We start from the raw sequence: 10,554 nt of genomic DNA, 5'->3' as shown, positions 1-10,554 counted from the left end.
GGGGGGGGATCAGCTCTTGGCTGCGTTCAGTAACACGTTTTAGTGATCTGAGACTCGTTTGCCCAAGGAAATTCCTCCGTTGCCTTTCTTTTTGCCCTTAGAAAAGGGAACTGTGGGAGAAGCCCTGGTTATGATAGAGAAGGCAACTGGGAGATGAAAAGCCAGGGGAGGGCTGGAGTGGAGGTGTTTAACCGGTGAGTGATGAGAAGTGATGGGATTGAGTGCGACTGGCTCGGCGGGGCCGTGGGGGCTGAAGAGTGAGTGGGGAGCGGGCCAGGGCTTTGGCAGCGAGGAGACTCGGTGCCGGCTACGGCGGAGGTGGGAAGGAGGGAGGAGAGAGACGGCGCACGAGGAGCGGGGACCGAGGCTCGTCCTGGCAAGGGGACAGGCACGGAGGACTTGAGAGGTTTGCAAGTTCGGGAATGTGTACTGGGGCAAGACAGGGAAAAGATGCTAGGGTTGATGGGCAAGGAGCCTGGGATTTGGAGAAAAAAAACGCTGAGTCCTGGAAGTTAGGGCTGCCTGGCAAAATGCTTGGGACTGGGGCTCAGAGGCAGAGCTGGATAACTGGGAATTAACTAGGTGGCATGGAGTGAAATCCATGGAAATGGGCAAAAGATTTGTGTTTACTGCCCTGCAGTTCTCCTGAGTGCCTGAATATACATCATTTACCCTCTCCTCTACCACAAAGTCTCTGGGACTCAAGAGCTGCTGAGGGGACGGGGACTTGCTGCTGCCGCTGCACTTGCAGAGCTGCCGGGTTTGCTGTGGTGCATCACGAACCCTCCCGCAGTGGTGAGCCACGTGCACGACGTGTAAAAACACAAGGAGGGATTGCTGCTGTTAGAGTTTGCTTCAAAAACAAAACGAACAAGATGAAAATGAAACAAATGACTGAGAATTAGCTCACATAAACCAGAATTTGCTAACGTAATTTTAGCAAGAGCGCCAGCAGAAAATGTCTTGCGATGCAGTTTTTGACTTGTGAATTGCTTATCGGTTTGGACAGGGGAGCTCTCTTTCATTTACCGAACCTGAGTAGATCGATCTGCTCTAGAAATTAACTGGGGCAGTGTGGCAAAGGACGTTGCCTGTGCAACTCCTGCTTTATTTACTCAGGAAGCTGGAATGCGAGGCATGAACAAGGCAGGGTTTTTCTCCAAGAGGAAGGATGATGTTTTGTGGCCAAGACAGTTGAACTGAAAACTAAACTCCATCAGTGCTTCTGCTACTGTGTTCTGGGGGAGTCACTGAAGCCAAACTTGCCTGAAGTGGTCACTAATTGCATATGCCTCATTATCGTCGTCTGAATGCCCAACTCGGGACCTGGGACTCTAATCCACAGAGCTGCCGCCAGCGCCAGGTGAGGTGGGGCCCTGCTCCGGGTACTGAACGTGAGCGCTAACCTGAAAACATAGGAACGTGCAAGAATACTCCAGGTTGCAGTGTCCATCTCTTTGTCTTATTTCTTGAGCTACGAAGCCAGTTTATTAGGAACGCCTCACAAGAGTACTGCGAAACTAACGGACAATTTGGGTGCATGGTGTTGCCGTGCGTAGTATTTGTTTAAAATCCTTTTGTGCGTTATTCCAATGCAGCTCTTTGACCTTCTACGCTTTACTGTTATTAGAGACAGAGCCTATCCATTTAGCTAAATACTGAAGTCTAATTGGTAAGCAACTGCTAGAGTGTTCCCGAGCAGGGGATTAATGAAAGCGAACACAGGGAGGGTTGTTTCTCTCACCAGTTCTGTCCCAAGTGCACCCATGTTCTGGGAGAAAATGCAGTATTTCAGTAAAGCTTCAGTGCCATGTTTTGATTAGGAAGGAAGAAGCCAAATACTAATGGCATGATTTTCCCTTTGTCCATTTCAGTACACGTAGCTTGACAAAACAGGGTTAGTGCTGGAGGTGAGAGGCCAGGGTACGTCTACTGGGACCGGTGCAGAGAGGTGGGAGCTCTCTTGGTGAAGCTGCAGGCTGCCTGGCTGGGCAGCCAGCCCGGGCTGGTGCCGGAGGGTCGCAGAGCCCACGCTGGCATGTCCCGATGCTCCGCGGGTGTTCGGAGCTGGAGAGCGACAGTCTCGGCTGACAACGTCGCTCCAAGATCTCTCAGCCCGACCTTATACTTGATTTGTTGCTGTCATTGCCGTGTTTTAATTTTTCCTTTCCTCAGTTCCTACCTTTTTCTTTTTTCTCTGTCTTGAAATAGATGGGAAAGTATTATCGTATCCCATGAGATTTTGAGAGAATTAATTGCTAGTAAAAGCATGTTAAGAGCTTTTGATGACTGAAGTAATTTGCAATGACACAGGGTCTGGTAGGGGTGGAGGGAAATCTAAGTCTAGGGAAAAAAGGAGTTTCTGTAATAAGGAGGCCCACTTATGAGCAGAGTATAGTCTTGCCATACTTAGGACTCAAAAGGCTCTTCCTCGTTTTGGTTCTGTCCTGGGTAATTTTTAAAAAGTGCTTTCCTGAGTGAGTTGCAAAATGGATCATCACAGACGTTGGTATGGAATGCTTGAGCATCTTTTCTGTTTCCGTGTCATTGAACTTCCTTGACTGTCTTAAGAAAGAAGAAGTACTAAGTCTCTTCCTGGTAAAACACTGCTTTTCCTTAGACCACAACCCTTTAATTAACTCTTTTTTTCCACACCTGGACTTTAAAGTATTTGGGGGTTTTTATTTGGAAGCATTCCTCTTTTGCACACTAGCCAAATTTTATTTCACCTTCAACCACACGGATCCTCTAGTGTCAGTGAATTTCTAGTGTTGTAGTTATATAAATGAAAGCATCATTTGTTACAGCATTTTTAAAAATATAACTTCACAGCACTGTGGAAAGTGAACTGCTTTGAAAGTTTACTAAAAAAGGAATGCAATTTTTTACTTATAATAAAAAATGATCCTGCGTGAAAGGATAAAATAGATAATGTGAAGATGGAGCCTTGTCATTAAAATCGGCATAGATTGGAGAAGTTATCTGCTTTGATTAATTAAGCTGGTGTGGCTACTAGAACTGCGTGTTTGTCTCCATAACAGTTGCAATTCTGAGCCTGTTACTCATGGACAACTCTGATGCATGCACTTGGAGGTTCTGCTCACCAGGAACTTCAGATTGTGACTAAGAGTGGATTTTAGTCTTGTCATAGGTCTCTATTAATTATATATACCATCCAGCTTTCTCATTTCTATTTCTTGTTTGGAATCCTGCATTGCAAATAATTCTCTTTTCTTTCTTTCTTCCTTCTGTAGCTATCATTTAATATCAGATGACCCATGTATTTCTTCTTCTCCTGTTCTACAGATTGCCGATGACCTGGGAAATGAGAAATTCTGTATTGATGCTAGCCAGAGTGGAGCTGGGAACTGGCTGAAGTACATCCGCGTGGCCTGTTCCTGTGATGAACAGAATCTAGCCGTGTGTCACGTTAACGACCAGGTAATGACTTTGGCAATTACTAGGCTGCTGTGCTCACCTCACCACTTCAACAGATGCTGGGGTGGGTTGGCCAGAGGATGGTGTATAGTGGCAGCACCGAATGGAAGCGACTGGGGGATTCGTCTGTTCAGCAGCACTGCTGCGGCGTCCCTGAAATGATCTAAAAACCCTGGACTCGTGTGATCTTCCAGTCCCTGACTCCTTTTGTGGTGGGAAGATTGTGTGAAACGTTAACGCCTGGTGTGAAACATAGGTTACGTTAACAGAACACAACGAGACAAATGGAAACCAGTGGTGGGTATTTCGTTCCCATCAAAACTATAGAAAGTTCATGGTACCAGTTTGACAGTGCTGAGTAGGGAGCGCGTTTCCAAGCTGTAAACTCAGTTGTTGTCTGTATTTAAGAGGGGAGTGAGAATGGGAGATGGTTTGGGAGTCTGCTGAGGAGGAGGAGGAGGAGGAAAAGTAAAAACCTAATAGGCATATTACAGAAGTGCTGGTGGAGCGGTCTCTAGGTGGAGGGGTGGGCGAGGGATGTTACATGGAATTAATAGGATTTTGATAATGTTAGCTAATGTTTGTAAAGTTCTTTGAAGCTTAAACCCCAAAATGGATTCAAGATGAGCAATCCAAGTTGGGAGTTTTACAAACCTCAAATTGAGTACAATTCAAATATAAGTTACTGTTTCAGACCTAACTTAAATGAGAACTGCAGTCTTAATGTTACTACCAGTTAGCAAACAGGAGGCGTATTTGGATGCAGACAAAAAATGAGCTGAGGATGGAAAACTACACTTCTAATAAAAACATTTAAAAATCTGTAGCTGACAGGGAAGCTAGAATGAATCTGAAGCAAGCTGGCTCACGTAAAACGAGAATAGCTCGGGGTGCGCCAAAATGTGAGCCCACTTTGTGAACTTAGTTCCTGTTTTAAAGTGCTTTTAAATAACTTAACTTTGGATGCAGAAAAAAAACCCGACCCAAAAATATCACAAATGGTCATGATTTAAGCGGTCTAGAAGAGATAGAGGCACAAAGCTCTAAATTTCAGCCTGCTTAGTTAAAATGAGCTGCTGATTGCTTCAGTGCCCACTCGCCACTACTCACAAGTGCTCTTACAACAAGGAGTATTCTAACCAAGAGCCAACATTTATCATCAACTCCTTGTCTTACACCGTGAGCTGCTGGGTGCTTTCTGTGACACACACAAGGCTGCTCCTGTGTCTCAGCTTCACAGAATGACAGGATAAATATCTTGGGGGCCATTACATTTTCCCTCACCTGTTACGGAGGTCTTTCACCGTCCTTCATTCTGCACAGAAAATACTGGTTTGCAGGAGTCTGTGCCTGACCCGGCTTCCCTTCGGTGCATCCTACAGCTTGTCTGAGCACACACTATTAGGCTAAGGGATCTAGGACTAAAGGCTAGTCCTTTTTGGACTCGCGGAAGATTGAACAGGACCAACGCAGCTGCATATCCTAATACTTTCCAGCACTTTGCACCTAACTATATCTTTAGCCAGCTAGGTATGTTCGCTACTTAATGGTACAGTTTTGCTCAGCGGTCTACGTAGGTGACTCTTGCCGAGCATTCATCCTTGCAAAAGGGTAGCGAAGCTCGTACCGCAAATTTTTACCAGCAGCAGTGGAAAAACACAAAAATATTAAAGGAATAGAAAAACCAAATATTTTGAATTCGTGTTTCTTAAAAAAAAAGTCTTAGACTGGGGAAAGAAACTGAGTTCATACAGGGGGGTTTTTTACATGAATGCCCATTTCTTCTTTTTAAGATGTTAACTTGTACACTGCTGGCTTTCCCCAGGTTCTTAGAAATGCTTAGATTAAGGACTACATACATATACAAAATTGGTCAGAAACCTGAAGGCTGTATCACATTTTATTCTAAGCCCAGTCCACTGCATGTCCTTCTGTCCTTGTCCCTCATCTGGAGATTTTTGGTTGTGCATATTTTTAGTGCATGCAGCAATCTGATTGGAAAGAACAGCTGTTTATCATACACACTCATCTTTTCTTTATTTTTTTCTCTGTAATGACCACTCTTTTACAACTTCTTAATAAATAAATTTACTAAAAGTCACATAAAAGGGAGTGGGTAGCAAGCAAATGCTTCTGCAGGAGGAAGAAAATAAAAAGGTGCAGAATATAGCAAAACAGTAGCAAAGCAAAATGTTTTCTCCCCCTCAGCCGCCTTTCCCGAAAGATTGAAGAGTCTTAGGTCAGGCCAGCTGGTGGGAATGAAAAAATCCAGTGTAAAAAGCAGCAGATGATGGTGATTGATAACTAGAGGCACTGGATGCTTTGGGGGGGAGGAGTAAAGTCAGAGTAAGGATATACTATTTCCTAAGCTATTGATTATGACAGCCTATGGACTCATTTGAACGGCGGCAGTATTTACAGCAATCAGTGGCACGTTAAAATCTTTGTGGAGTCTTATATTATTATTTATACAGGAGACAATTTAACCATGTTTGTTCTGGAATTTCCTGTTCGTTCCAAGTTTTCTCTCACATCACTGCTACACAAAACCAAGTCTCACTGCTTTCTCTCCTGGAAAGATTCTGGCGTTAGTTGGTGGTTACTTCTTTTATTGAAACTGATAACAATTCTTTTGGATTGTGAAGATTCAAAGGATAAAGCTGGCTGTGAGTGTATTTGGTGGTCACGAAAACTAAGAGAGTAACATGCAAATATAAATAGAAGAGAAAAATGTCAAACAGTCCGTAAGCATGTATGTCTGTGAGCTGATCCCTGTTTTCATCAAACTCAGCAAATTCATAATTCAGAACTAGCCAAGGGGCCTTTTGGATACAACCCCCCTGTATTGGAACTCTTAGGCACTCAAAATAAAATTACTAGATTGCAAAATCAAGTCCTTCATCCTGGTCCTAAGAAACACCGGACTGCTAAATACCAAAGCAAAAGTGGCATACATTTTCAAAGATACCGTAGTTAGACCTAGTTGGAGGGTACAAAATGTTTTTACACTTCATTACTTTTTATTTAGCTGATGTCAGTGCGAGTTTCATGCTAATAAAAAGCAGGGGGGTGTGCTACAGATCGTCTTCCTGCGGATACCGCTGAGAGTGAGCAGTTTTGTTCATGTGATTGCTTCACTGAAGTCAAGGGGATTGAGCTGGATTCCTCGCAGAAGTGTATGTTTGTGGCCAGGGCCATTGTATGCTTTAAAAATGAATCCCCTCATTTTCCCTGTGGGATATATTTAGAAAACTAAAATCGCGTCGACTTCAAACTTCCCTTCTTGTGCACGAAGCCCCACGCGCGGTTCGTTCGAGGGGAGATTCTGCTGGGTGCCGGTGCTCTGAGCATCCTGCGTGAGAGAAAGGAGAGGGCTCGGAAAGCGGAGAGAGATCTCAGGCCTTACGAGAGTGACTCCTAAAGCCGGAAACATGTTATAAATTTTCAGAATGACTAAGCATTGCTGATTTCTACCTAGTCCTATCTCCTAACGCTGCTGGGTTTAACTTTATTTAATTTCATGTTGCTAGCAGGGTACTTTTTTTTTTTTCCATAACAGGACTCAAAAAAGAGGGAGAAAGGCTTTATCATTCCCCTTCAGTAGGCATGCAAAGATTTGGGGTTTGTTTGTAAGTACGTAAAGAAAAGCAAAGCTTATGCATTAAAAGTTTACCCACAAAATAACTAAGCAGCATTGTGTTGATAAGAGCCAGGACAAGCTTTTAATCAAAACCATTTGCTTTTCAGGAAAAAAATAAACATGTTTACATGGGGAGATGGTGCTTTGTCCTGTCCCCCCCATTCTGTTCTTCTTTACAGTCCTGTAACTTGGGAAGATTCCCAGGAATGTACAGAGAATTTTCCTGGATTTTTAGTGAAGTACTTGACAGCAGAATCTGGACCTCTGAAAGGTTCCCCCCCCCCAATTTACAGATTAAAATGCTGCTATTTAGAGAGTGATTAGTTGAGACATTTCATTAACTATTTTTCAATTGTGAAACCAATTTCCAAATGTAAAATAACATTAGCCAGTTTTCTTTATATTTGTTCTTGATAGGTATTTGAAAAGAATAGAAGATCCTTGATTGACTAAGATAATTGTGTTTCTAAAGGAGGACTGGAAAAGAATGGTAGAAAAATGATACGATTTGCTAAATGCCTCTGGAAAATGATACATGACTTCTGCTTGATTTTTTCATGTTGCTACTGCTGCCTTCATGGGTCAAATACTTCAGCAGTTTAGCTGTTCTTATTCAGGAGACTGTAATATTAAACAGAGTATATGTAATAAATGTAATAGCCATGAGCTTGCTCTCAGGATAGCTGCCACTTTTGTTTGTGTTACATATATTGGAAAAAAGAAGGACTAACAGGAGCTACAGTGATGGAAAAAATCAGGCCTCTGTTTAAGAAGCCAGTCTTACACGTGTGTGTATAATAGAGATTTTTGTATGTATTTTGCCATACGTATTCAGTGACTCTGGTCAGGATTCCTAGGTATGTAATACAATGCCTTAAAAAGAAATAAAAAGCAATGTGGCTCAGTTGAAACAAAGGGAAGGCGATTCCAAAGGAGGAAAACATCTGAACAAAAGCAAAACGTGCAGCCCCATTCTGGCCAGAAATGCACGAGGCCAAACTTTTACGTGTTCGCTCCTCCTTGAGCCAGCCAGACACATATGTAGGTCTGATAGTTGTCTTAGACGAACAGTAGGGAGAAATATTTGCCTCCTTATTTCATTGGATTGCTCGTGTAGTTAACTATTTGCAAGACAAGAACGGAAAGCAACTGCTTTTTAGCTCATTTCAAATTGTCTTTGTCCGTCACTTCTGCTGCACGCTGATGTAATTAGCGGGTGTGTTTTTTGATCTTTAGGTAAACACTGCAGCTGTTTTCTCGGTTCTCTAATGCTCTTTTTTTCCCCAAAGTACAAACGCGTTGCAGCAATGAAGCGAAGATAAATAGTAGACATAACTCATCCAGCAGGTAAACAGTGCTGTTTCTTATGAAAGATCCCTAAATAATGAGGTAATACTCGGACGTACTTTTCTCACTTGACGTGTTTCATCTCCACCTATTGCCTTGATATTGGAAACGGTTAAACAATTACCGCATTGTTTCTGAGCCGTGTCTGTCTCAAGAACACTTTTTTCTGGGAGAAAAGATGTACAGCTTTGATTACTTTGTGCTCCGCTCTGAGTGAGATCAGCCCCAGAATGTGATTGCGTGTTGCGGTTCTGCATTATCGATACTTTCAGTAATTGTACCAAATTGCTTGGTTCTATGCTGCAAAATGTTATAGCCGGAGCCAGCTTTCTATTACACCGAGTTTACATCCACAGAAGCAGTTACAGAGCAGATCTGTATATCAAGCCCAGACGGGAAAAGGATTCCTCTGGGGTTTTTTTTGCTTTCCTTTTTTTCTTCTTTCTTTAGTGCCCCGTGCCTAGAATAATTTTGATAAAAATCAAGAAACGTAGTACTTTCAGTCATCTGTGAGAGCACTACCCAAACCCTAGTTATGTTGTTAACTATTTTGTGGTAGATAAAACGGGCTGGTAATTAGGAGAGGTGCCCCTTTTGTTGTGAGAAAGAAGAAATGATGATGTGTGGAATTTTAATATAAATGATGAACATAAATGATTTATGAATGTAAACGTTCTGATGGATTAGTAAACCTGATCTTTTTCGGCGCACAACAAATAAAAAAGGAAAGGACACACAGCAGTAGTTTTAATTAATTCCGACCATCAGTAGCATGATTGCAAGATGAAGTTAATTATTATAATGAAATGTTTGATGAAATTAATGTGACTCCAGCAGAATCCAACTTTTCCCTAATCATTAATGGAGCTCGTACTATATTTCTTGAAAGACTGTAACAGACATGTTTTTATATACAAGAGGCTACTTTGTTCTGAGAACAAACAGGAGAGGAAAGGAGTTACTGACTGTGATACAGGGGCAACGTTAGCCATTTGGTATTGTAATTAATTTAGTACTATAATTCTGAAGGATTTTCCCAATGTAAAATTTGTGAATGTATCTGTGAACTAGGCGTAGTAACCTTTTAGATTGTGGTTTGTATTTTAGTGCTGATTTGGTTTTGGGTTACTAGCTGAAAGAGAAATGTCTGTTAATAGCTATTTTGAGTTCTTTTCTTTTTTCTCTTAGCTAGCTGCCAGTGACGGCACATTCCGAGTTCTGTTTTTCCGAGTCAAGCCCTAAGCTCTGTGCTTATTCCTAGTCTTTGTTTTGGTTTTTTGGGGCAGGTTTGCCATTAAACTCAGGGTGGTTTGGTCCTGGGAAAGGCTCTTCTCGTTGAACAAGCAGGCAGGAAAGAGGGCTGAGGTGCAAATGAAAAAAAATAATGAGAGAAAGGGGAGTTTTATACCACTTGTAGTTTGCAGGGGGATCCACAGAAACAAACTACCCGAGCCGCGTCTAAGAGTTAAGTGCAGTCTCTCGGAAACACGTTCGCCTCCTTACGTCTATACCTAAGCAGGCGTCTTGCTGCCCGTTTTGCGGTGCCCGGGATTTTTTGGCTGAGGACATCAAAGCGCCGCGCAGCGAGATGCTCGGCTCCTTCCAGCCGCCCGGGTTCACTGTTCCTGGCTGCGCCTCGGCTGGCTGGCACGCGGGACGAGGCCGAGACGTGTCTTTGGCGGAAACCCCGGTCGCAAACCGGTGGGCAGCGGCGCTGAGAATTACGCCAAGGATTCCGCCACGCCTCTGGGCAGGTGGGGACACCTTGCCTATCGCAAGCGGTTGGATTTCGTTCCTCTTCTTAAGCGTTCGGGTTTGCGGCCGTGCCACCGCGGCCGCGTTCCCAAGGAGGGATTCCGGGGCCTTTTCCGCGGGGCGGCCTTGGCCCGTTGGCGCCCGAGAGCGGGGGCTGTGGAAGAGGCTTGACTTTGGGGACGGCGTTGCGGGGAGGTTGGGACCACGCTTCGGCGAGGACGAGCGGAGGCAGCTGCCGAGCCGGAACACGTGGTGCTGACCGTATTTTACCGAAAGGGTCTCTGAAAGGCCGCCCCGCGGTAAGCGGGGGCCGTCTCCCTGCCCTCCCCTCGCCGATGGCGATCGCCGCTCTCTCGAGCCCGGACCCCGGGCGC

At 43.9% G+C, this 10,554-nt stretch overlaps 1 protein-coding gene across 2 annotated transcripts in view; it reads left to right on the top strand.

Annotated features, from left to right (window-relative positions):
- PRDM16 (PR domain containing 16) overlaps positions 1-10,554 on the top strand; it is a 215,357-nt gene that overhangs the window by 161,296 nt on the left and 43,507 nt on the right. For both annotated transcript variants that reach the window (XM_010567949.1, XM_010567948.1), the window contains exon 3: positions 3,307-3,441. In XM_010567949.1, the coding sequence (XP_010566251.1) occupies positions 3,307-3,441 (135 nt within the window). The remainder of the gene's footprint in view (positions 1-3,306; positions 3,442-10,554) is intronic.

Source organism: Haliaeetus leucocephalus, unplaced genomic scaffold (assembly GCF_000737465.1).
Source record: "Haliaeetus leucocephalus isolate CR32 unplaced genomic scaffold, Haliaeetus_leucocephalus-4.0 Scaffold230, whole genome shotgun sequence".
NCBI classification, from domain to species: domain Eukaryota; kingdom Metazoa; phylum Chordata; class Aves; order Accipitriformes; family Accipitridae; genus Haliaeetus; species Haliaeetus leucocephalus.
This window is presented reverse-complemented; position numbering and strand designations above follow the sequence as displayed.